This window comes from Mirounga leonina, unplaced genomic scaffold (assembly GCF_011800145.1).
Source record: "Mirounga leonina isolate KUSES-001 unplaced genomic scaffold, KU_Mleo_1.0 Mir_104, whole genome shotgun sequence".
Lineage (NCBI taxonomy): Eukaryota > Metazoa > Chordata > Mammalia > Carnivora > Phocidae > Mirounga > Mirounga leonina.
Window position 1 is genome coordinate 17137846 of NW_023270231.1, and position 27962 is coordinate 17165807.

At 45.3% G+C, this 27962-nt stretch overlaps 1 protein-coding gene across 1 annotated transcript in view; it reads left to right on the forward strand.

Moving 5' to 3' along the window:
• Positions 1 to 26398, forward strand: part of BNIP1 (BCL2 interacting protein 1) — a 90538-nt gene extending 64140 nt beyond the window's left edge. The window contains exon 6 of the mRNA XM_035014528.1: positions 26274 to 26398. Within this exon, the coding sequence (XP_034870419.1) occupies positions 26274 to 26383 (110 nt within the window). The 3' untranslated portion in view covers positions 26384 to 26398. The remainder of the gene's footprint in view (positions 1 to 26273) is intronic.
• Positions 26399 to 27962: the final 1564 nt, after the last annotated feature.

Genomic DNA, 27962 nt, shown 5'->3' on the forward strand with positions numbered 1-27962 from the left:
TGAGCCGACGCCTGAAATATTACCGTTTAATGGGGGACATCGAGGCTGCATCCGGGGTCCCTGTTTTTAGTATTTTTTAAAAAATTATTATTATTATTACTGTGTGTGGGTTTAAGAGAGAGTTCTGGAGGAAGGAACAACAACAACAACAACAACAACAACAAAAAACCTGGCATTTCCTCTGCAGAACGAAGAGGTTAAGATTTATCACCTATTTTGGGCTATGGTTCCCAGGGCTGACAAATAGACCTGTGGGTCAGGTGTCATGAAAAGGGGAAGAAAGAAAACCTCCCTATTCGGACGAAGTGACTTCACTCCCTATACCCTCGGTGAATCTGGTAATAATTTCCCTTGGCTCTAAAACAGGCCTTAACGTTGCCAGAGAGCGTAAATCCAGGCAAAATCGAAATTGGGGCGACCCACGCTGGCCTCCACAGAGAAATATCCAAGAGCAATTGCTAACTTTTATTTGTAGTCCTCACTTTCTGAGTAAAACTTTTTTTCTTTAAATAGAAGTTGCAGTGGTTGGGGGTGGGGAGGTACGAAACTTGATTCTCCCCCTTCACTAGGGACACATCTTCCTTCCCAAGGGCGGCTGACCCAACCTGGCCGCCTCTCTAAGCCGCACTTTGGCCAAACCAGCAGGACAAACAAACAGCCTTCAGCCTAGAGAAAAGGAGAGAGAAAGAGAGAGAGAGGAAAAGAGGCAGAGAGGAGAGATCGAACATCTACCCATCTATTCCCTTGCCTTTTAAAGAATTGGAGCTTTAAGATGAGCCAAATTCCAGATGACTTGAGCGCATTCTCCGCGCATAAAATATTATTAATTGAAAAAGCAATCGGCACAGCCCGAGCCGGCCCCCCTTTCCTGCAATCAGCAGGGCCCGCCGCAAAAGGTATATATGATTAATTGAAAGATAAGCTGGAACTATCACCGGGAATGTCATTAATGCGCCGGGGAGACGTCCATTGGAGACAGGCGGCGTTATCCGCGGCTTTATCTTCAACAACGCCTCGCTCTCCGCCCGCGCCGGGGAAACAGATGGGGGTTTCTGTCTGGGACGCTCGCCCCATGTTTATATTTTGGGAAGAATCGCAACTCGTGGGAGTCCCCGGCGGGCCCCCTGATAAATGAACATTAGCACTTTTTCGGACTACTGTATCAACAAAGGGGCTGCGGCGCGGCAATAATTGGCGAGAAAGCAAACAGAGGGCGGAGAGCGCGCCTCTGCTCTTCGTCCGGCTGATGGATGAGCAGCGGCGGCTGCGGTCCGGCTCCCGGCCCTCAACCCGGCTCCCGGGTCTGGCCGCGGGGCCCCTCCGCCGCCCTGGCTTCCTTCCGGGCCCGGGGTTGGGGGCGGGGGACGACTCTGAGGGCTACCGCTCTTGTCCTTGGCTCCTGAAGACTCCAGGCGGCTTCCGGGCCCCGGTTTTTTCCTGCCGCGGGACGCGCCTCATTCAGGTGGCTCAGCGGGTATCAAATTCTCCTTTTGCCGCTGTTTCTAGAGCTCTCACTGGGTGAGCCACACGCTCTCACCTATGTCATCGCTGATCTACTTATCTCGAGTACTGGGCAGAGGAGAAAGAGGCTCAGAGAGGTGAGGGGACTTGCTCAAGGTCACAAGGATGGAAAGTGACAGTGTTAGGATTTGAACACAGGACTCACTACAGAGTCCTGAATGTTTTCTTTTAGTGCACGTCGCTGCCTCCTAGAGCCACGCCAACTGGAGAGGAAGCAAGACACTCCTCCTCCCCCCATGCCCACCCCACCCGCACTCCCGCAGCTGGAGCAGAGGACCAGGCTGATGCAGGGTTCCCCAAAAACCTTCATCAAGGAGGAGGGGCCTCCTGCAGTAAGATCGGTTGAGAGAAAGAGAAGGAGTATTTAAGATTCTTCCTCCTCCTCCCCCTCCTCTTCTTTTGGTAACAGCTTCATTGAGATTTAATAGGTGTAAATCACATACTATACAATTCATCCTTTTGAAGTATACAATTCAATGATTTTTAGTAAAACCACGGAGTTGTGCAACCATCACTCAATTAATTTTAGGACATTTTCATCACTCCTAAAAGAGACCTGTAGGCTTTAGCCATCAACCCCAACCCTCTCCCCCATTTCCTACCTCCCCAGCTCTAGACAACCACAAATCAGTCTACTTTCTGTCTCTATAGACTTGCCTATTCTGGACAGTTCATTCAAATGGAATCATATTTCCATTTCACTTAGCATTATGTTTTCAAGGTTCACCCGTGTACAAGTACTTTATTCCTTTTTATGGTGGAATAATATTCTATTCTATGGATATACCATGTTTTGTTTCTGCATTCAGCAGTTGATGGACATTTGGGTTGGTTCCACCTTTTTTTTTTTTTTTTTTTTGGCTATTATGAATATTATGAATAGCAAAACCCCCAGTCCAGCCCACTTTACCTAAAATCCAAAGCTTTAGAGGACTGAGGAATCTTCTTTCTCCTCCCTTGATAATTAACCCCATCCTTCCCTGAAGGCTGGCTTAGAAGGGCCCTGTGCTCTGCTGTTGCTGTCTTGAAATTCTTGATAAGTTTTGAAGAAGAACTTTTGAAGAAGCACCACAGTTTCGTTTTGCACAGGGCCCCACAAATTATGTAGCTGGTCCTGCTTTGGGGCAGTCTGAACAGAGCCCTGGAAATACTATCTTCATGTTCCCCTGTTATCTGTCTGGCTTTTGCCCTAGGATCAACCTCTGCTAGCTAGTTAGGACAGGCAGGAAGTCCCCTGAAGTGCTTTGAGGGCTGTCTATTGAAAGTTGCTTGGCCATAGGAAGGTCCTGAGGCCCACAGAAGGGGGAGCAGGGAACAGATTTACCTGGCTTGGGGATATTGTGTATGTATATGTATGAGTGTTTGTCTTTGTGGAAGGGGGGAGGTAGTGAGGGGAAAAGCTAAAAGAGTGGGCCAGAATGTCCCCCCAGCCTCCAGTGACTCCACAGCCTAGTCACTATTGGATGCCGGGATGATTTCCTGTATTTCTTCACCCACACTGACTGGGTGCCCACCATGCACCAGAAGCTGGGATTGCACAGCCCAAGTCACACCGACCCTGAAGGAAGCCGACTTGTACCAGAAAGAGTACTGGACTATGCGCCAGTACTGGGTTCTGGCTTGCCTCTCTCACTGATTGGCTGACGCTGACCACATCCTGTTTCCCTCTCTGGTTCCCAGTTTCATGTTTTTCTTTTTGGAAGTATTAGGTGTACCAAAGGTCCCTCCCCAGCTGTGCTGTTCTGGGAAGCATCCCAGGTTGTTAAGTGGTCTCACCTGGGCAGTGGATCCAGTGAAGAGGCATGTTGGTGGTTGTCTAACCTACAAAGTGAAACTGGTTAAGATAGGAAATAAGGTCCCTGCCAATTGTGATATTACACTATTTGAGGGAGTGTAGTGTACATTTAAAATAAAATGAAAGTGGTGTTAGAGAGAGGGAAATGGATTATTCTTGCACCAAACACATTCAATTCCAGATAGTGAAAAATTTAAACCTAAGAATTGAAACACAAAAGTACTATAGATGGTTAAGATAATAATTTTGGAGTGTTTGTAATATTTGGGAGGGTGGATAAGGAGAACTGAAGACCTAGAAACCACAAAAGACAAATTATGTAAACCTGATGGCATAAAAAGAAACTTGTGTGCAGCAAAAACAAACAAACAAACAAAAACAAAATATAAATAGAATCAAAGAGAAAAAATGTACAGGTTAACTGCTAGAAATAATGACAACAAAAAATTTATTTCCACAATATGGAAAGAGTTCCCGTAAATCAATATGAAAATGACTCAAGGAAACAATTGAAAAATTGGCCAGGAGTAGCAGAACCTTGGTGATAAAATGAAAGTAAGAAAGAAAGGATGAAAGGAAAGAAGGAAGGCAAATTAAAATACAAAGAGGCAAATGTTTTCACTTATCAGATTGGCAAAGATAAAGTTTGATAATTACGCTGCTTAGTCACCTTTATATTGTTGATTGGAAATGCAAATTGATAAATCTCTTTGGAACAGTTTTGTACTATCAAAATGAAAAATGCATTAAGTCCTTTGAACTAGTATTTCCACTTCTAGGACTTTATTCTATAGGTAATGCATACAAGAACAGTATATTTTTTAAAGGTTTATTTATCCATTTATTTGAGAGAGAGAGAAAGAGAGTGTAATGGAGAGGTGGGCAGAGAGAGAGGAAGAGAGAGAATACTCAAGCAGACTCCCCGCTGAGCGGGGAGACCCATGTGGGGCTCAATCCCAGGACCCTGAGATTATGACCTGAGCCGAAAACAAGGGTCAGGTGTTTAACCAACTGAGCCACCCAGGGGCCCCAAGAAAAGTATTTTTGTTGCAGTTTTAATTTTTAAAGGATTTTAAAAAATCCTTTAAAAAGAATTTTAAAAAAACCCTATATATCTATCTCGGGGAAATAGTTAAAGACAAGTTATATTCACCAGTAGAACAGAATACTAGCAGCCACAAGAAAGAATTAGTTACATTTATATGTATTCTTTTTTAAAAAAGTATTTTATTTGTTTATTTTAGAGAGGGAAAAAAAGAGAGAGAGAGGGTGCGGAGGGGAGAGGGAGGGGGAAAGAATCTCAAGCAGACTCTGCCCTGAACATGGAGCTCCCCCCACCCCTGTGGGGCTCAATCTCACTACCCTGAGATCATGACCTGAGCTGAAATCAAAAGTCCAAGGCTTAACCAACTGAGCCACCCAGGTGTCACTAGTTACATTTATATGTATTCTTATGGATATGTTTTGAGTACATTAAATATCAAACTGGGTTGCAGAATTTGTATTTTATATATGGGCTTATGCACATATATATAGTTATATGGATTTTTTTGGAAGGATAAACAAAATGGTAATGAAAGCTTCTGGGGAAGAGAACTGGGGGAGTGGGGTCAGGAATAAATGACATTTTCCACAGTACATCTTTTAAGACAATTTCCTTCTTTTGTTTTTTATTTACCATAAGCTTGTATTGCCTTAAAGAGATTTTAAAAACCACAATCAAGACAAGCCCCAAATGTAATGAATAAAGTGGTGCTTTTATAGAAGGGAAGAGACTCGGGTTGTGGACATATCTAGGCCAGTATCTCCTGTGGCACATGTTGAAAATGCACATTTCTGAGCCTCACTCCTCAACTTGGAGTTTACTAATCAAAGGTGTGTATAGTTTGAGATGGCAGCCCAAGTGACAGTCCAGTGAAATCTCAGCACACACGAAGGGACTGGAGCTAAGCCATCAGCAGTAAGAAATCTGAGTGGGGTGGTCAGCAGAGCCCCAGAGAGAGGGGAGTGGGATGGATTTTGTCCCACACTACCCAGGGACAGAACCTCAATGGTCCTGATGGCCACTCAGCAAATTTGCCCTATTGACTTTCCCCTAACCTGTCCCAGCAACAGACCCATGTCTTGGGGTCACTGGGAATGCAGCCCCCTCCCATTACCCTGCACACTGGCTTGCTGGTTGAAGGTCCTATGGGTCTGTGGCTGAGTGGGGCAGCAGATGAGGTTGGCTGGTGGACTTGGTAACCCCACCCAGGCCCTGTCCCCAGGCCAGCAGAAAAGTCTGGCAGTTGCTAGTTTTCCTGGCCCCTGGTCTCTAGCCCGCTGTCCATCTGTCTCTTGAGGGCCAGCCTCCAAACACCTTTCTGAAATAGCTTTGAATCTGCACCAGATCTGGAGTCTGTCCTAACAAAGCCAAGTGACCCTTCCCTATCTTCCAGGGGGTGAAATGGAGATATTGCATACCTAGTTCCCCCAGAGGTGGGACCCTTGCAGTTTCTGGTCCCAGACTGCCTGCCCTGTGGGGAGTTGGGCCAGATGGAGCCCTGGAGCTATGGATTTGGTGGTGCATAAGTGGCCAGGCTTCGGACCTCTCAGGCCTTAGGGACCCTATGCCTGCTTAGCCTTCGGAGGCCTTTGCTTTCACCCTGGGCAGGTGTAGAGCCTTCCCGCGGCAGCTCAGGGCCTCCACGTCTTTGCTCTAAGCGGGATAGAGAGCTGCCCGCGGAAGCCGGGGCACATCGTCCAGGACAACCTCCCTCCTGGTCCTGTGGCTTTCTATAGCGCGCTTCTGTGGCGCTTCTGTGGCCCTCCTTCCCTGAGAGTCCTCAAGGAGATGACAGCCACTCACACCACACATAAGCACCAGAAAAGTTCTGGGTGTTCGTTTTTCCTTAGTGTGTTAAACATATGACCAAAAACCAAAGAAAGCAAATCTGAACATTAAAGATAATCGCCCTTTCCAAAATATTTTCTGGGCTTGGACAGGGCATGCTCTTTCTTATCCCTACAATGGGGTGTACAAGCACCTCTGTTTTTACTTTTGTTGGTTTCTTTAACAATTGCTTTATATTCACATCACCGAATATCCTAATTATATGTTTTCAAAAAGTATTACACCGTAAAAACCATGACAAAACCCAAAACAAACAGGTAAAAAAGGGTACAATGTAGTGTCCCATGCCTCTCCCCCAGCCACCCAGTTTCCTTCCCTAAAGGCAAAGTTGTTAGTGGGTTTATTTATTTTTAAAATCAACTTTATTAAGCCAGACAGTAAGTACTTAGAACAAAATGAACACAGTTTAAGTGTACGTACAGTTCGATGAGTCTTGACACATTGACAAGCCCCTGTAAGAACCGCCACAATCAAGATACGAAAACATTGGCATCACCCTAGAAGGTTTCCTTCCGCCTCTTCTCAGTTAATTTCCATCCCCACTCAGGAGGTCACCAGCTTTTAAAAAGTATATCCTTCTAGAGACATTTCCTGCAGATTTCAGTATTATTACACATTGGCGTTTTTTCTTTTCTAAGAGCATCTACATTTTTCTAAGAGCAACTCCTTTGTATTTTTGTCGTGGACAGTTTTCTTGTTAGTACCTTTGTGTAAGTCACTTTCTCATGCTTTGGCGGGGGCAGTATGTTTCTAAAACCGAATTTATCTTGCATCCGTAGATATGACCCGCTTTAAAACTCGTGTTAGGATTTGCCGGATCGGAGGGAGTCGTTTTCAAGCTTCCGTTGTCGTTTTCTGTTAATTTGGTGCCTTCTTCTCGGTGTTGCTCCCCCCGCCTCCTCCCACGCCCCACCTCTGCAAGCTGCTTTAGCGAAAACAGCGCGCAGAGGCTGAGAGCCCGGAGGCTCGAATCCGTCCCTCAGGGTCCAGTCACTGAAGGTCGCAGCTGGAAAAATCAGATGACATTTGAGTCCGATGGACGATGATTCGGAACACCACGAAGAGGAAGATGGACTTTCTAGGGAAGGTCCACACCTGCTTGGCGTGGGTGCAGCTTGGGGAGAGGCCTTAGAAGAAACCCTGGGCGTGGGCGCGCAGGGTTGGGAGAAGCCGAGCTGGGCCGGCCACCCGTTTTTGTGCAAAACGCGGGGGGCTAGCGAGGCCTAGGGCAGCGCGGCTTCCCGGAGGGAGAAGAGTCGCGCCCTGCTCTGTGCGGAGTCCCTGGCTCTGGCCGACACTCGGGCCGCCGCGCCCGGAGCTTCCACCCTGGGTTGCTGTGGCCTGGTCTGTGTTGAATTTCAGCTGGAAATTAAGGGAGCGATCGAACCTTCCTACGGCCGCCACCCTTCCTTTCTTGGCACCTTCCTTTCTCGTCTTGTCTTCTAACCTATCCTGCGGAACCGCTGCGAAGTTTTCACGGTCCGGCGGAGCACACTGCGAATGCGTAGATGGCAAATTGCTTCATAGGAAAAACCATTCGATTCCGTGCATTCGCCTCAATCAGTATTTATTGAGAGCATCCCCAGGGCATGCCTCAGGGAACCCAGAGGCCAAAAGCTGCGGGATTCCGGAGCAAATTCAGTGTCATCAGGGACATCGCCGAGGACATTCTACGGCCGCAGCCAATTGGCGAAAGGCGGGAATTCAGACACAACATGAGCGCACGCTAAAGGGTTGTGTTGACACAACTCCGTATTTTAAGTGAACACAGGACAATTGTAGACATTCAGGCCCTTAAAAGGAGCACAATGGAGCATTTGCGTTGTAGACATGTGTGTGGAATACATTCCCAGCCACCAGTAAGGCGCTTGAGTGTGCTTACTGGTGCGCTGTAAATATGCTGAAACGACACGGGTACACATTCTCGTACTTCAAGGGCACAGTCACTTCCTTTGTGTGTGTTTTAAGTGCACACGCTCAAAACGTTTCAAAGGGTACAGAGGATGATCCTGTGAAATGCCCCTTCCTCCCCTCTCGGCCCTGCGGCCCTCCAGAGCTTTGTTGGCACACCCGCATCCGTGCACCCTGCGTGTGAGCGTGTCTCGGCTCTCCCTGCACCCCCACTGGACGTCGCTTGTGCAGACCCTCCGTTGTGAGTGGAGGGCTGTGGCCTTGTATCTTTAGGTAGGGAACATCTTTTGTCTCTCAGCAAGAAGCTTTCCTCTGGGAAAGATAAAGTAATCGATAGGGTCTTTTAAATAGCTCCGCGTTTCCTGTCGGGAGAGGAGTATCAGCGCGCGCACCAAATCTGCTCTGGTATGTCACCTTATCTCCCGTCCCCGCTGTTGTCCCCAAACGCCGCCTGTCAAGGGAGACGCCACCCGCATTAGGACCCAGACTGGGGCCCTTCCGCTTGGGGTCACACGCAGCGCCCTTGGCCGGCCCCGCCGCCCCTTGGGGTCTGGGAGGGAGAGGAGGGGGCCAGCGTGAAGGTGTGGGGGCCCAAAACTCCCAACCCGGCCCTAGAGGAAACTACAAGCTGAAATCGCGGGGTCTAGGGGAAGCCTTGGGATGCAAGACTCGCCTCGCCAGGAGAGGGGACTTCCTCTTTTTTTCCCCCCTAACTGCGAAAATAGTTGATCTGGGCTATAGGCTAGTGACAGCAGCGCTTTGGCGACTATGGGCGACCTTGCTTGACTGTGTCCGGAGGAAAATCAGGTATAGTGGCCTCCAGGTGACTCGTGTCAGGTCCAGGAGTGAACTCCGGAGCCCTAAGGGTCCGTGAGACCACCGAATCTGGCCACCATTCGAGCCTCCAGAGGCTTTACCTCTTCAGCCTGCAGCAAGTTGGGGTGGGAGCTGACTCCAGCCGGCCCCGGGGCAGGGTGCAACCTGAGTTGCCGACCTCAGTGGACCTTCCCCTGGTGGATCCTTCCATGGAGATCTTCTGCAAGCCCAGCGGTGCACAGAAGTGTTTCTAGGTGTGGGTAGACCCTGGGCCTCCCCTCATATCTAAACACTGTTAACCTGCATCTCCTCATTTTTCTCTTTCTATATTGTAGTCGGTTGCATCCAGCTTAAAAAAAAAATTTTTTTTTTTTAAGAAAAGTAATCTAAACAACAATACCAAAAAGCTTTCAACCCCCTCCTCCTCACCCAGAAGTATGCACACAACCACCGACCATCTGGGTAAGGTGGGATCCAGCCTCCCTTTATTTCCAGCCTCACCATGACCCACAGGGTTTCTTTCTCTTGGGAAGCTGTTGGGGGCGGGGGCAGGGGGGAATTATGTCTTGGCTTCAATACAGACTCGCTTCCTTCCAAGTTGCCCAGGATCATCTGGATTATTCCAACTGCTGAGAGAGGACCACCCACCAAAACACATCTAGGGGAAAATGCAAGACTTGGGAAAATTTGGGTTCTCATTTATCAGGGTTTATTTATCCAAATAGGAACTCCTGTGGGGAAATTAAGTAGGGGAAAACATCACCTTCCTCCCTCATAGGGAAGAGGCATTTTTGAATCTTCACATCCTTTAAGGCCCTGGTCTAGGCCTTCCTATTCCCTGTGGGCCTTTCCATATTATCTCAGCCTTAATGGAAAAAAATGAAAAAAATACTGAATTTCATTATTATCAATAAAAAAGGTTGGTGGCTGGGGGTGGGGAGACTCTAGCTGTGTTTTCTTGCAGGGTGTTCTGTGTATCATGTGCTATGTTGAAACTAGCAGAATGTGAAGGGCACACTGCCGTGCTATCTTTGAACCAATGGCTGGGTGTCCTTCATCTCTTGGTCACTGGACTTCCTCTGCTGACCTAGTTATTCAGTCCTGGGTAGACTAGGAGACAGGCCTCCAACATGGGGAGGGCTTCCTCCCCCATTCTTCCAGGACAGGGGAACCTCATAGAGGGCTTCTTCTCAATGAACACTTTGGTGATTGATTTATTTCTTTTCTTCCGACAAATGTGTGTGGTGAGAGATGGGAAAGTTGGGACACTTAGAATTGAGAGTGGCTAGAACAGCCACAAGAGGAATCAGGTATGGACCCCCAGGATATTACCCTCTCCCTAGATGTGGCAGTCAACAGCAACAAGCTCTCAGCCCTTTCCCTAATGGAAAGCTGTACTTCCTGCTCGTGAGAAGGGGCACCAGGTGGCATTGGGAACAGTCCTCCGTCAGTTACAGGATCCTGAGCTTGGCAGTGACTCTGGGAGACCTTACTTGGAGTAAGAAAATGAGCTCTGCTTGTTCCTGTGACAGCCCCTGGGCTCACGTAAGCCCCTGACCCAGTCCAGCAGTGCACTTACTGAACATGAGTGTGTGGCTTCCTAGTTTTGGGAGATGTTTTATTCCAGCATAACACAGAAGTGGCACAAAATAAAAAATGAGCACCCTGGTGAATTTTCACAATCTGAACACAGCTGTGTAACTAGCACCCAGTTCAAGAAGTGGAACATTACTGGTACCTAGAAGCCGCCTCCTTTTTCCCCTGTAGAATTGCTATTCTGACTTCTAACAACATAGATTAGTTTTGCTTGTTTTTGAACTTCATACGTATCCAATCATACAGAATGTAGACTCTTCATGTCTGGCAATTTTTACTCAATATATGCTTGTGAGATTCTTCTCCACTGTTTTTAGTTGTGGTTAGCTCCTTATAACTTCTGTGTAACATTTCATTGTATGAATATACTACTATTGACCCATTCTCTCTTGATTCACATTTGAATGGTTTCTAGGTTTGGACTGTTGTGAATAGTGAGTGCTACTATGAACACTTCAGTATGTGTCTTTTGGGGAACATATGCACACATTTTTATTGGGTATATATTTAGGAGTAGAATTGCTGGGCCACAGGATATTCATAAATGCAACTTAGTAGATTCTACTCAATAGTCTGCTGATTTACAATTGTTGTACCAATTTATACTGGCAGTGTGTGAGGATTACAATTGTTCTACATTTTCATCAACACTTAGTATTGTCAGTTTTTAATTTTAAGCCATTCTGGTGGGAGTGTAGGGCTGTCTCAGTGTGCTTTTATTTTGCCTTTCCCTACTGACTAATGAAAATAAGCACCCTTTCCAATATTCATTGGCTTTTTAAATATCTTCTTTTGTGAAGTGCTCGTTTAAATCTTTTGCCTTTTCTTACTGATTTGTGGAAATTCATTATAAATTTGGATATGAATCCCTTGTTGGATATATGCTTATTTTGAGTATCATCTCCCAGTCTGTGGTTTGCATTTTTACTCTCCTAATGCCAGAGCACCTATTGTTGCCTCTGATCTAGTAATGTGTTTCTGACCTTGAGGTAGCAGCATAGCCAGTTCTTATATCTGGGGTATTTGTGGCTGAGGTATCTTCTTGGACTCTGGGCAACCAGCCCTTCTGTCCATGGTAAATGCCTTGGAGACAGAAGCTGACCCTATGGGGTCTGATTCTGCTTGCTTTCCTCACAGATGCTAGAGCATTGTCTTTTCTGTGAATATTTCATCCATTAAATAGAGGAAACCCAGTAGGAAGGACGCTTTGGAGCTGAATTCATGATCATATATCCCTTCTCGTAGGGCTAGGTCAAGTATCTATAGAGCAGTTTCAGCAGAAGAATTTAAACTCTAGGAGTATTTCAAACATAGACAGTGTAAATGTAGCAGCCCAGCTGAGACCTCCTACCCCCTCTTACAGTCCCAGCCCAGCCCTGCCTCCCCCAGGGGTGCCTTCCCTGATTGCTACAACTCAGGAAGAGCCGCTGTCCTCTTGGAACAGGAGTGAAACACGAATGAACATAATTTTGAACATTCCTTCTAGAAAGCAACTGGGGAATTCTCATCTTAAGAATCTTTGCAAATATATACAGTGAAAACAGCATATTATAATTATTTTAAATTATTTTTATTATTTCCAATGTCTGTAATCCATCTGTATCTTTTTAAATCTATCACCTGCTTGCATCTTCTGACTGTTTATCTACTGAGATCTTAGTTTTGTCTTGTTGATTTCTATGAGCTCTTTATATTAGTAAGTAACCCTTTGTCATTTTATTTTATGCTACAGATACTTTTACCATTTTCCCATTTGCCTTCCTAAAACCTTCATTTGTGTTTTTAGGCACCTGATGATTGTGTATAAAGGGGATACTCAAACATTGGTGAGGTTTTGATTCCCAACTGGGACGGCCAAGGGTCAATGGCAGAGTGAAGACCGGGCAGCATAGTAGCTGCCCTGAGGCAGTGGGGATTCCAAAGGACAAAGGTCATTCCTACTCTGGCCTAGTAGAGCGTGAAGAGCCCATAAGTAGCTGACATTAGAGACTGGCAGAACTCAGAGTGCTGCCTTTCTTGAAATTTCCATCCCAGGCCCTGAGGCGGGTGAAGATGGGATAGAGGTGGGGACAGAAGGAAATTCAGAGCAGGCAAACCAACAGAAAGAGGTGAGGAAAGAAGGGTCATGGAATTTGGGCTGGGGGGTTGGGGAGCATCCAGAACAAAGGAGGGCATCAGAAATGATAGGCAGTGAGTCATATGGGCAATGATTTGAAGCTCAGGCTCTGGAGTAAGCTGCTTGAATCTCGATGTCCTCATCTGTAAAATGGGGATGTAAATCATACTTCCTCAAAAGATTATCATGTGGGGGGGGCGCCTGGGTGGCTCAGTTGGTTAAGCGACTGCCTTCGGCTCAGGTCATGATCCTGGAGTCCTGGGATCGAGTCCCGCATCGGGCTCCCTGCTCGGCGGGGAGTCTGCTTCTCCCTCTGACCCTCCTCCCTCTCATGCTCTCTGTCTCTCATTGTCTCTCTTGCAAATAAATAAAATCTTAAAAAAAAAAAAAAAGATTATCATGTGGGAATGAAACAAGATAGTGTTGAAAATGATAGGCCCAGATTCTTAGCCACTCCTCCCATTGAGAGGTGGGGTCTATGTCCTTGCCCTTTGAATATGGGCAGGTTTGCCCCGGCTTTGACCAATACAACAATAAAATACATACAGTGACACCATATGACTTCTGTAGCTAGGTCAGAAAAAGCCATGTAACTTCTTTCCTATTTGCTGGAGCACTTGCTCTTGGAACCATGAGCTACCACATAAGAAATCTGCCTACCCTGAAGCCTCTACGCTGTAAGGAAGCTCAAGCCACATGAAGAAGCCACGTATGGGCACAGTGGTTGACAGTTCCAGCTCAGCCAGCCTTCTAGTCATTCCAGCTTGGATGCCAGACCTGTGAGTGATGAAGCCTCCAGATGAATCCAGCACCAAGCTGGCCCAGTTTTCACAGCTAAGACCCCAGACTTCATAGAGCAAAGACAAACCACTACAGCTCTGTCCCATCCAAATTCCTAACCCACAGAATCAGTGAACATAATAAAATCTTTTTTTTTTCATACCACTATGTTTTGGGACGGTTTGTTATGCAGCAGGAGATAACCAGAACACTGTTGGAACAAAATGGCCCACATACTGTTTGCTTGATACCAAGTGCTTAATAAACAGTGGCTCTTGGCAGTATTATTGGCAACAGAGTTGTCCCAGAGTGGAGAACAAATGGCTTAAGGGAGAGTAAGCAGAGAGGCCTGCTATAGGAACGTTGATCTGAGATGATCTTAGGTCTTCCATCTGGACTGTGTCTTTATTTCGGCTCTAATCTCAGCTCTCCTTCCTCCCACCTTCAGAGTTTGAAACTACAAACGGCCATAAAAGGAGGAAGTCAGAGGGCCTTAACATTTTCTTTTTGCACCCCCCTCTCCTTTAAAAAAAATGCCTGGTGTGGTGTTTGCAAGGGCTGTAGGCTGGCGTGGAGCTTGGGGAATGTGGGGGGGGGAGGCGGAGCAGAGCAGGTGTGAGAAGCCATTTTGTTGCTTAAACTATAAAACCATAGTAATATGGTAATCATAATACTAATCACGCAGAATAATAGCAACCCCTTGTGTCTCTGTGCTGCTTTTCAGCTTAAGTGTCTGTCTTCCCCTGTGCATCGCCTTGTCTTCAGGCATTTGAGAGCAGATGATACATTCTTAGCTCACTTCTGGGCTGGCCGTACAGCAAATTCTTGTGGATCGATAAATAGGAAACACATGGAACAGTGACTTTATAGCAAATCCATGCCTCCTGCATAGGAAGGGGATCCTTTTGTGGCTGTGATTCAGATTTTCAGTGGAGCCAGTTCAAGTTCACCTGCTTGTCTCTCCCTCCCCAGGGACTCGGGGTCACATCTAAGCGACATTGCATCTTGGGGCTCAGACCTGCTGAAGAGAAAGCCCTGAATGTAGCAAACACTGTAGAATTTTAAGCGGCAGCAAAGTGGCCTTTTACTCTTCTCTGGAGATGGTGTCCCAGCCCCAGCAGCATCCTGGGGGGAGAGGGGGTTCGTGGAGAACTGGGCCTCGGACCCTGTGCCAGATCTTATGGGGTTTCCATAGTGAGCGCTGCCCAGCACTCCTGGGATCCCAGAGGCTTTTCCTCCCTCTGAAGAACGGCAGGCAGAGCGGCATTGAGAGATTTTCCTCAACTTTGAGAACATCTGGAAAGATGGCTCCTGCCATCTCGTGCGGCGCGCACACTCACCTCTCTTGCCCCTCACTCTGATCTTCTGCGGTGGGAAGGCTGCCCCAGACCTTCCAGCCCTCCCTTCTTCATTGTGCTTTGCTGTTTTCTCTCCTGGTTGCTTTTCCTAGAGAACCCAAGAGAGAGGGAGGGCGGTTGAAAGAACTGGATGAGAAAAGAGAGATTGAGAGAGAGGAGATAGAGAGAGCAAGCCAGCGCCATCCAGGGAAAGGGAAGTTTCCAAGTCCGGGGAATGCTGCGGAATGTGCAGGGCCGGCCTGGGAGGGCTGTGGTGGGTGTGGGGAGAAGGAAAACTGCTCTCTCAGCCACAGGGAGACTGACAGTGGCCAGGTGTCAGGAGAGGAGAGTGGGCATCAGAGTCTTAAAGGACATTTGGCTTTGATGAAAATGTTCATCTGCTTGTTTAACCATTGTGAGGAGGCCTTTCTTGTAATCAGCAAGATGTGGCTGAGTGGGGGGTGAAGTGAGCAGTCAGTCATTTTGTGTTAGAGGGAACTCTTGTGTGTGAAGCAGGGGAAGAGCACCGCAGAGGAGTCTTCCAGGGGCTAACCTGTCTGTCACCAGCTTTGTGAGCCCCTGGCCCTTTCCTTCAGGTGTGACCTGGGAAGAGCAGCAACGCCACCTTCTCTGCTTGTCAGGAGAATTCACTCTGATCCCTGCCACACCCCCTGGCTCAAGACCCAACACAGAGGAAGAGCTCGGTCCACCTTAGCGTCTTCCTCCAACTACCCATCTCTTAACCTTCCCAGCCTCCTGGTCTTTTTTGTAAAATGGGGATAATCACACCTGTCAACTTCACTGGAGGTTGAGATGGTAGGAGGGCTCATTGCCTACAAAGGTGCTATAGGCATGTAAGCAATAATTTTTCACTTTTGACAATATATTTTTGAAGAAATTGCCCCCCCCCTTGAACATTGAATTGCACATCGAATTATTTAAAAAGAAGTAAGAAAAAGCATATAATAACCAAAACCAAAACCAAATAGGCACAAGACCTCACCTTGAGGGAGAAACTTCCATCCAGATGTCCCAATGTCATCTCTTGGATGGTGGAAATACCATTGCATTCCCAAATAGGGATAGAGGCCGAGGGAGGGCTCTGGTCCCGCCCAGGCGGGGCTCTCTTTGATTTGGAGGGTAGAAGCAAGACTAACTTTGGACAAGGCAGTCATTACCAAGGGATGGCCTGCTTTTTAGTTGTGGGCTCTGGAAGCATCATTCAGTAAGTATTGAGAAAGAAGAGCAGCCTTCCTCTGGGGTGAGATAGGGGAAGGCCTAAGTGTTTGGATTTCCTGTCTTCCACTTTTTGTCTGCACGATTCTGGGTGGAGTCAGATCCTAGCCAGGAATCTGGCGGTGGGAAGTTGGCTAGAAGAGAGTGACATCCCTTTGTATCTTTTTTTTATTTTTAAAGATTTTATTTATTTATTTGACAGAGACACAGCGACAGAGGGAACACAAGCAGGGGGAGTGGGAGAGGGAGAAGCAGGCTTCCCACTGAGTAGGGAGCCCGATGTGGGGCTCGATCCAAGGATCCTGGCATCATGACCTGAGCCGAAGGCAGACGCTTAACGACTGAGCCACCCAGGCGTCCCCATCCCTTTGTATCTTAGTTGGGTTTAGAATTCTCTTGGAGTTCTTGTGAAACGCAGAGTCTTGGACCCTACCTCACCAATCCTTATTTTGTAGGGCTCAGGCATCTGCGTTTTAAAACTAGCACCCCCGGGGCTATTTTGATACACTGTTTTTCCCATCTGTACTTTGTCAGAGCTTCAATCTGAATATTCTAGAGCACTGCCTTGTTCCCGGAGGTAACAGACTTCTCATGGAGGCACCATGGCTTCCTGTTTCTAGATAGGGGAGCAACAAGGTAACCCTCAGGAAGCTTGCTTTGGGCTGCTGGCTAGGCTAGTGCAGTCCTGGGGTCAGCTAGCCAGCCCTTGGGGCTGATGGGGATCACATTTTTAAAAATGCAAACACTCTTCACTGGTGAATTGATTTGAATACTATCTTCCCTCATAGCTCATTTATAGACTGTTCATTTCATATCTCATGTTCTGGTTCCTTATTTTTAAAATTTCAGATTTTTATTGTTTTATAAAATTATATATATAAATGAATATATTCTCACTGCAACAGTTTCTAATCCTACACAAGTCACTTCATTTATCTAACCCCAGTTCCCTCCCCTTTAGTTATCTGGTGCGCATCCTTCTAGCCTTGACCTGTTCCATAACACACTGTAGCTATAAGCCTTATGTGGCTACTGAGCCCTTGAGACGTGGCTAGTAAGAACTGAGATGGTTGTAAGCATAATTTTGAGTTACACCAAAAAATGTAACTAAAGTTAGTTACATTTTTAGTTAGTACTAAAATGTGAAATATATCATTAATAATCTTTTATAATGATTTATATAATATTTTAGATATATTAGTTTATATAAAATAAATTTCACTTTGTAAAAATATGGATATAGGAAAATTATAAATTACATATGTGACTCATATTTTTATTACACAGTGTAGTACTAGACCTTTCTCTATGCATTTTTATACATGGATCTATATGTCTACATGTACAATTACAAAGAAAAGATAACTGGGACCATTCATATTGCATTGATAACAGTTTGCATCTTTTCTTACCAATCTGCCTTGGAGATCCTCCCATATCAGTCCATGTAGATCCACTTTTTCTTTTGAATCGGCGCATAGTATTCCATATTGATAAACCTTGATTTATTAAGCCATTTCCTATGGACGGACATTTGGCTTGTTTCCATATTTTCCTTGTTACAAACCAAACCAATGAACATCTTTGCCCATTGGCTTTTTTTTTTAATTGAAATATGTTTGATCTCTGCCTTTTTAATCCCTGCATGTTTTGGCTTACAGGGCTACCTGAGGTTTTCCAGATTCTTACCGAAAAGCATAGGTGGTGACTAGGCCAAAGATAGACTGACTGTATAGCCTATTGTCCAAAAGGGGACTTTTGAGAGGGAAAGGCAGTGATATCAGTAATGATTCTGGGATAACAGGAGGTGCAAACTGGGGCTGTCCTGTGCAGAGCTGGACATATGGTCACCAGCGCCATAGAAGGAGTCCCAGTATATGTCTTAATCATGGACTACTTGACAAGAGGATCTGAAGCCAGTCTGAACCCTTGTCTCAAACAAATGCTGGACTCTAGTGTCCAGTTCCACTCCCTCTTTCTACTGATCATCTGTGGGCACTGGGGTCATCTTCTGGGGCTGGGAGTGGGAAATGGATCCAAATCTCTAGAGAAAGCTCAGTGAATGGGGAGATGCATTGGCAGAAGTCTCTGCCTCATGTAAACTCTTTGTACAGTAGATGATGGACAAGTTAGCAGAGGGTTTGAAGAGGTTGATTTCACTCTTGACCGCTCATTGCTAACTCAGGGACAATCTGAGCTGCTGTGACCTCGAGGTGAAACACCCCAGATCTTGTTACTGGTTCCTTCAGGAAACCTCCACTGTCTTCCCTCCCTCCTTTCTGTGACTAATTTCTGAAATCTCTGTAACCGAGAAGGCATTGGATGAGGTTTCCCACTCTGGGAGGGCTGTGGGTGCCAGACTGGGCCGGGGGGTGGTGATGGTGGGTGAGGGGTAAGACCCCTGTGCACATCACATGCCATCCCTCAAGCGCAGAAGCAGAGGCCTCCGGATTGGGTGGCAGCAGCTGGTGGGGTGTTGGGATAATCTTGCTGATGACTGGGTAGATAGGAACCTCTTGTGTTAGTGGATTCCAGAAAGCAACGTGCTCCTTGATGAAAAGGCCATGGTCATTGTCTTGTGGGATCTGCCTGGCCCAGCTTTGACAGTTCTCAGCTGCTCCATAAATCTCCCATCAGTTCCATCTGGCCAAAAAGATGTCATCACCATTTTCTCATAGCGATGAAGAGGAAAGGTCAGCAATGAAACAGCTCTGCCACCACTGTTCAAACCAAGGAAGATGAACTTGAATTTTTTCAGTGGAATGGGAAGTTAGTGTTATGTTGGATTGTTTATGCTATAGCGATAGTTTATATTCACGCATTAGAGATGATGACAATGAGGGTGATTTTGGTTTAGGTATTATCGCATACTCTGGGCACCCAGATACTTAGTTCACAAAAAACTTGGAATCTGAACATTGGAAGGAACATTAGCAGTCGTCCTGCTAGTTGTTTTCAAAGTTTTGTTTTAAAGCAATGGAACCCTTATCACAAATGAATTTTTTACGCAGAATTCCAGTTCATAAAACAGAAGGATTGAGTGTAGGGGAGTCTTCCTGTCCTCATGGTGCTCCTGTTTGGATGCCATAGTGTTTAAATTCTCTACCCAGTCCCTAAGTCCCCACTGGAGCACTCCCAACCATTGGTTTTTAATGTCCTGGTTCTGGGTGGGATAACTCCAGTGAGAGGAGCTTCGTGCCTGGGGAAGCTGCCCTTCCTATGCCAAGATCAGTCCAATGGGCAGAAAGACTTACTTTAATGCCAACAAAGTCCTCTTACCTCCTTGTCTCCCAAATCTGCCTCCAGGAGGTCCAGTAGCTCATTTGGTGTCCACCCTGGAGATGGTGAATATCTCAGGCTGCCTTGCCATTTCTGTGCTTAAACTATGACTGAATCCTTTTGTTGGACTATGTGGTTTGTCAGGGATCTAGTAATGTTCATCTTGTCTCGGATTGAATGGACACTGTAAAGAGCCAGTGGAGGTCATACATCTCCCTCCTTTAAGAGCTTGAGGACCTGGCTGGCTCTGGGTAGAGGGTTCTTGGCGGGAGGGTGGGAGAGGCTCTGAGTCCCACACCCTGTTCTTACAGTAACTCCTCCAGCCCAAGGCTTCCCCGGTTCATAGGGACAGTCTTGGGCTTCAGTGGTTCCCTGGGTAGCACTCTCAGCTGGAGGTACTCAGGTCACAAACTGTCTTGGTAATTTCCAGAATAAACAAAAACCAAAACAACAGACCAGATGCACAGTCACCAGGAAGGGCTTGTGGGGAGCTGGGGAACTTGACGTGTCCTACCCTGGTTTTGCCTTGGGGCTGCAGAGCACGGTGGTGTTGGCAGACAGGGATTTTAGTGCCTTCTGTGTACTTACGGCTGGCACTCACCAGTAGTGGGTTGGTCTGATTTTACTTCTTGAGCAATGATAGAAATTTAAGTTCTGGTCTGAGGATTAAAAATTCTAAATGGGCTCTGCTAGTATTTTTTTTAGCCTTTAAAAAAGCATTATTTTTTTGTAACATTAACACTTTTCCCTCTGCTAATATTTTCAGTAGCAAAAACAAAAACAAAAAAGTCCTCTGGCCCCTCCCTTCCAGCTCCCGAGGAGGGCTGCCTGCCTTCCTGACCAGCGCTGGTTTCCCCTGCGGCCCCCTCGGCCCTGCCTGCCTGCTCCATTGGGCAGTAGATGTCACTCAGGCTCCTGCCCACCTGTGGACCACTGACCTGTTTCCGTTGGGAGTGTAAGGATTGTTCCTACGAAACTCCATCATTAAAGACAGAGCTTTGTCCTCAGGCGCACGGCCAGAGACCCAGGGAGAGGTGGACAGAGAGAGGGAGAAATGTTTTGGCCTCTACCAGCATTCACGCCGGTGTCCCCGGCATGTATAGGTATTTGCCCTGACTGCTTACTTGTAGGCCAGTGGTTCTTAAACCTGGTTGAGCACCAGAATCACCTAGAAGACTTGTTAATATAAAGATTGCTCGTTGCCACTCCTCTGTTTCTGACTCAGTTGGATTGGGCGGGACCTGAGAATTTGCATTTCTAGCACGTTCTCAGTGATGCACATGCTTCAGGCGACACTTTGAGAACCACTAGCTTAGAGCTGTCCTCTGAGCTATGGAGCTCCAGTGGAAACATATTTAATCTTACTTCTTGTAGTAGATTATTTCCTAGTCACAGATTCCTCCCAGCCCAGTATACACACTGCTTTGAATGTGAATTTGCTACTTCTCCCTAGCAGACGTGGAGTCTATTCCTACATTGCCTACAATCGGGGCTGACTTTCTGACTCGCTCTGGCCAATAGAATGTGATGGAGGCCACCCTGGGTGAGTTCCAGAGCCCAGATCTCAAAAGGTCTTGCAGCTTCCATGGTCACTCCCTTGGTACTCTGCCCTGAGACCATGATGTAAGGAAGCTGGTCTGGCCTAGTGGATGGAGGACTAGAGGCCACATGGAGGAGAACTGAGGCCCCTAGCCAATGGCCAGCACCAATGGAGATGTGTGAGTAAGGGCATCTTGAATTTTCCAGCTCTGTTGACCCTGTAGCTTGGGTTTCTCAACCTTGGCACTATTGACGTTTGGTTCCAGATAATTCTTTGTTGCGGGGGACTGTCCTATATACCATAAGATTTTTTTTTTTTTAAAGATTTTATTTATTTATTTGACAGAGAGAGACACAGCGAGAGAGGGAACACAAGCAGGGGGAGTGGGAGAGGGAGAAGCAGGCCTCCCGCGGAGCAGGGAGCCCGATGCGGGGCTCGATCCCAGGACCCCGGGATCATGATCTGAGCCGAAGGCAGATGCTTAACGACTGAGCCACCCAGGTGCCCCCATAAGATGTTTTGCAGCATCCCTGTTCTCTACCCATTAGATGAGAAGAACACCACCAGTGATGTCTCCAGACATTCCCAAATGTTCCCTGGGGGGAAAGTTCACCCCTGGTTGAGAGCCCCTGCTCTAACTGAATGCAGCCGCATAAGTGAGTTTGGGGGGAACCAGCAGAGGAACCATCCAGCCAACCCACAAAATCATGACAAATAATAAATTGTTGTTACTTTAAACCAGTAACTTTTGGGTAGTCTGTTTTTCAGGGATAACTGAGATCCTTCTTTTCTGGTCATTTTTCCCAGAGCTCTTCCTCTCCGTAAGCCTCAGCATCATACATCATTTGACATTGTTGTGAAGTAGTATGTCAGACATTGAAAAATCTGTCCCTAGTAGAGGCATGAAATGAAAAACAACACCTTAAGTAAGTACTGAAGGTCACGTAGCTCTTTAGAAAAGCCAGCCTTTCTGATTCCTAGTCCAGTATAAGCCAACCCCTGAAGTTAGGCTGATACAAACCTTACTCTGTTACTTGAGACAAACACAATCTTGGGCAAGTCACTCAACTTACCTGATCCTCAGTTTTTTCACCTATAAAATGAGGGAAGTAATATCACTTACCTCACAGGTTTTTAAATTTTTTAAATTAAATCTCTCATTTCATTTCCCCCCCCTCATGTGGTTTTTAGGAGTTTTAATGAGATAGAACATAGGAGGTTGGTAAATCTTTTCTGGAAAGTACCAGATGGTAAATATTTTCAGCTTTGCAGACCATATGGTTTCTGTTACAACTCCTCAGCTGCTCCTGTAGGTGAAAGTAGCTGCAGACAGTACATATTCGAATGGGTGTGGCCGTATTCTATGAAGACTGCATTCACACAGTCATGTGTAGGCCAGATTGGGCCCATGGAACAGCTTGTTGACCACTGAGAGAGAGCATGGAAAGTTCTTGGCCTTTGTCCGGTACAAGGGAAGCATTCAATAAATGATGACTATCATTGTTACTATTATACTTTATTTACTTCCTTTTTATTCTTTATTCTTTATGCTTTATTATTACTTCATTCCTTCAGCAGTCTTGTTCCTCTGCTTTCCAGTTTTGTGCTTTCTCTTTCAGCATTGTTAATTTGTTCCATCTATCGGGATGTGAGGAGAAATTCAGTTCAGTTCTGCCCACCTGTGGTAGCCAACTCCCAAGGTAGCCCCCAGGGGTCCTTGCTTTCTGGTATTCTGGAAGGATACGAGGCTGTGCGGAGAAGTCTTGAGCCCTGCATCCCCTCCCACAATGACTAGGGCTGACCTGGTGGCCAATAAGGTGTTGCAGAAATGACTGTCTATGACCTCCAATGCTCGGTCTTAAAAGACATTGTGATTTCCTCCTTGCCCGCTTTGGAGCACTTGCTTTGGGGGAAAGCAGCTATCATGTTGTGAGGACACTCAGCCCTGTGGTCTATGTGGCAAGGAACTGAGGCCTCTTGCCAACAGCTGGCTTGAACTTGGCAACCATGTGTGCCATCTTGAAAGTGAGTCTTCCAGCCTCGGTTAAGCCTTCAGATGACTGCAACTGCCTTCAATCTCAGGAGACACCCTAAGCCCGAAAACCCCAGCTAAACTGTTCCTGTATTCCTGACCCAATTACTATATGAGATAACAAATATTCATTGGTTTTTAAGCTGTCAATATTTGGGATAGTTTGCTATGCAGCAATAGATAACTAATACACCAACTGTAATAACTGAGAGTTGCTCTATATTAGCTGATTTCTGTTTAGCTTGCATAAGAATAGAAGCTGGCTTTCAGGTGAGAGTTTGCTGATCAACTAACGCTTTGAGTAACAGGATAATTAGCAAAACTGTGATCACTTGGCCACTGCTGCTATGATTTTGAGGATCCCCCGACCTCAAATGATCTGACTCCAACCTGACCATCTAGTTACATCTTCCAGAAACTTCTCATGCAACCCATATTTTATCCAAGCCAAATTATTAAAACTGTTCATATATATATATTTATTTTCTATAAATATATATTTATATATACATTTATTTTATATAACATATTTATTTTATATAAAAGTATATTTATATATAAATATAATAATATATTATAAATACATATTTATAATATATAATAAAATATATTAAAATATATTATATTTTATATGTAATAATTATAATATAATAATTATATTATTATATTTTATATAATATATAAATATAAATCCAGTATATATATAAATATATATATCCAGTATATATACAAATATAAATATAAATCCAATATAAATATATATTTATATATTTATAATATGTAACTATAACTATAAATATATATTATATTTATATAAATATTAAATACTTATATAATTATATAATTATATAAAAATATAATATATAATATATTATAAATATATATTATATATAAAAGCATATTTATATATACAGATATATAATATATAAAATATATTTATATATAAAAAATATATATAAATATATATTTATTTATTTATTTTAAGTAGGTTCCATGCCCAGCATGGAGCCCAACGTGGGGCTTGAACTCATGACCCTGAGATCAAGACCTGAACTGAGATCAAGAGTCGGACACTTAACTGACTGAGCCACCCAGGTGCCCCAGTTATACATGTATTAATATCAACAGAACTACCATTTATTGCATACTTGCAGTGTGCTATGCTTGTTCTCATTTAACTCTCAGGACAGCCCTATGAAGAATGTACTAGTATTAATTCCACTTTATTCAAATCAGGAAACTACTTTTCAAAAGTTTATAGAGTTGGGGCTAAGTTAGAATTTGAACTGAGCATGCCTGCCTTTAGACTCTGAGCTTCTTGACACTCTATGCTTTTTGTCTTTGCTTCTCTGTCTTTGCTCATGTAGTTGGTTCCCACTTCCGGGTGTTCCCTTCCTCCTTCTCTAGCAGGTGAACACTTACTTATATTTCAAGACCCAGCTCAAATATCACCTCCCCTGTGACATATTCCCTGACATTCATAGCTAGTGACACATATTTCTTACAGGCTTGTTAAATGACAGTCACCGGTCCACAAGCTGGGGATGCACCAGTAAAAATAAATCAAACCCCCAAAGAATAATAACATTCCTGCATTTAAAAAGATAACATTCTGGTGGGAGAAAATGAACAAGCAGATTCAAATAGAGAAATAAGATCATTTTTTGGAAGTAGAGCCCACTGATAGCTGATGGATTGGTTTGCGGGGGATAAAGGAAGGAGAAGACTTGAGGTTAACACCTTAGTACTAAGTACCTGGTTTAGGTAACTAGTATCATATCCTGGCATGGGGAAATTTTCAGTCTTATCTTTTATTTCCTAGAATATGGTATGCATAATTGCTTAAAAGTGTTTGATAACTTCAAAATCCAGAGCCTCTGTGGGTCTGTTTCTATTTTTTGTTGATTTTTCTATTTTTCCTTTTTAAAAATACTGCTTTGTATCCTTTGTGCCTTATTATTTTTTATTGTGTTTTGGGCATTGTATTTGAAATTTGAATGCAGAATTAATTTGAAGCCTCTGATGATATCTTCCCAAGATTTGTGTTTGTTTCTACCAGGCTCTGGGGGCAACGAAGATCTAAAATTACTTAAATCTAATTTTAGGGCTTTAGAATACTTGAAGCTGAGCTGTGGTCCCTGCAAGCGCCTGTCTTCTTCTGGTTCACACTTCCTTGTAGAGAGCATCCTTTCAGAGTTCCAATCCTTTCAAGTTCCAAACTCTTGGTGGGCCTTAGATACAATCTCTGCCTCTTTATCCCTGTGAAGCTGTCCAAAGTGCCACTCAGCCTCTCAGCCACCCTTGGTAGAATTAGCAAATGCCCCCATGTCTTCAAGTAGCTCAAAGAATGGACTTACTTCTTCTTTCTTCCCTTGGATACTGGCTGCTAATTCTCCATTATTTTGTTAGCTCTCTGGTGTCTGTAAGGAGGTTTTTTGTTTGTTTGTTACTCTGAATAATCATCAGTTCTGTTAAAAGCATAAAACAAATGTTCCTGAACAATGAAGCAAGCTGACAATATATTTCACAGGATTTATCCCTTTTCTTTCTCAAAAGGTATTTTGGCAGACAAAATTCTCATAAAGAAACCCCTTCCCAAAAAAGTACATATAGATTTTCTTTCTGCTTATTTTACCTTTGCATGCCTTAGTGATAAGTCCACTTATCTAAGGCAAAGTGATCACTATTTAGGATTAATAATAATAATAATAAATACTTATTATTACATTTCCTGAGAAGAGTGGCTGGGTAATGTGTTCCTGCCTTTGAGTCTCCTAATAATCTCCCAGTTTAAAATGTGCTGGGGAAAGTAACAGAACTTAACAATATTCCTCTTCTTTATATGCTCCAAGAAACTTTATGAAATTCTTCCATTTGTGCAGTTAAGGATTTGCTGTTTCTGCAAAGTTTATATATATATATATATTAAAGATTTTATTTATTTATTTGACAGAGAGAGACACAGTGAGAGCAGGATCACAAGCAGGGGGAGAGGGAGAGGGAGAAGCAGGCTTCCCGCGGAGCAGGGAGCCCGATGCGGGGCTCGATCCCAGGACCCTGGGATCATGACCTGAGCCGAAGGCAGATGCTTAACAACTGAGCCACCCAGGCGCCCCTCTGCAAAGTTTATATTTGCCCTCAGCAGAATGGGGGTTGGTCCGAATTACCTAGCCTGCTATTACTGGTGACAGGTATTCACTCTTCCAGATTTTGGTTCTCCTCTCAGGTTGGTCACGAATTATTTGTAGGTCTGTGGGTCCCATGTACTTTGGTTTCCTCATTAGTTAGAAAAGGACAATAACACTGGGCTTACTTGCCTTGCAGATTACTATGGGAGCAAATAAGATAAGCTACATGGAGACAGGCAACCCAGTCCAAATGCAAAGTGCTAAAGTCCCTTTCTTCTTGATCCTCATCCCAGGATTTCCAGAGGCATCTGAACTCCTTGGAAAGAAGGGCCCTGCTGACTCCCAGCCCTGGCTGGTGGTGCCCAAGGCAGTTTGCTTCAGGCAGTCCCTCTGTGGCTTTTGAAACCTCAGGCTGGTTAATGGGACACTGTTCATTACAGCAGGCACATCTGAAATCTGGATCATCAAGTGAGTTTTTGTTATGCCTTTTCTCACTCCTTTCTCTAATTCCTTGCATCCCTGGCTTCTTTCTTTAGTTTTTGTCCCTAATAGCTTTCCCGGAGCAGACCCACAGCGTGTGGCAGCCAGGAACCGGGCCTCAGCTAAAGGAAAGCCCCCAAGCCTTGACCTCCCTCGGCCAGCCACCCCCAAGGGCCCCCTCTGGGTCTCACTTTTACTTTGGCCTTTGTGAACTGTGCAGAACCAGGGCTGACCCTGCCGATCTGTGGATGTGTGGCCGAGACAGGTCCCAGTGTCCTGCCGGGGCTGTGCGTGTCAGGGGAGTCTGTGATGCAACGTGATGGCATTTGTGACAGGGTGAGGGAAAGAGATTGCTGGCTGGGGCTTCAAGGGTGCGATTAGATTACAGCTGGAGTTGCCTGTCTGGCAGACGTGGGAGACCTGGTCCTGTTCCTTTCGGATGCGGCGGGAGCCATGTTTACCCGCTGGCCAGAGGGGTTCACTTTTGGAGCAGGAGGCGCCAGCCCAACAAGCGCAGAGCCAAGCTGATTCCACAGTGCTGCCCTGTGCATTTGCTTTTTATCCTGGACTTTGTTTCCTTATCCGGCTTTCTTTGTCCGAGCCAATGTGTCTCCCCAGTGCTAAAACGTCTGGTGAGAAAGATTGTCGACCACCTGGGGTCTCATCAATCTCAGCTCATCTTCTTACCCCCTCCTCACTTTCTGTGCACATCCATTCGCCCTTGCAGAGGCGGGGAGCGGGCTGCTTTGGTGCAAAGACCTTGGGCTTTGGCTTCAGAGCCACCAGGTTTGGGTCTTTGGCTGCTTCTAGATCCAAACTAGCTGGGTGTTTCCAGCTAGTTTGCTTCTAGTTGGGTGACCTTTCATGAATTAGTTAATCTCTCTGGGGCTCAGTTTTCTCATCTGTGAAATGGAGGGTGTGGTGTTTCAGATGTTGTGGGGGCAGCATTACATGAAATACATCCTGTTTCTAATATAATTTTTGGCACATAGTGTGTCTTCAATGAATGGCATTTCCCTTCTCTTTTTATTCTCTCATTTTTGGGCTCATTTTCTGTTAAACATATGTAAGGAAAAACTTTTTGATGGGGAGTAAGAGATTCAGCTATAGTTAGAATGCATTGTAATTATTATCCCAACTGTCATCCTTGATCTCAGTTTGGGTGACTGTTCCCAAGGATCTGTAGTGCACGAGCAGGGTCTGGACCAGGGTTGAAGCTCACTGGATCAGGAGGAGACTCCAGATGGAGCCTCATGGATTCACCCGGGGATGACTAGTGCCCTCAGCATTGCCCTCCATTAGGGGCCTGCCGGCCGGCCACATACTTACTATGAAGCGCTGTCCCTCTCTCTGATCCTGTGTGTGGGTCCCTCTTTGTGTTAGGAATCTGAAGTGTGGAAATGGGTTCTTCCCCAACAAGTCAGACATTTGTACATATTTTTCAAGTTTTTTTTTAAATTAATACACTAATTTAGAGTTTCCTAAGCTTTAGTTATTTGTCA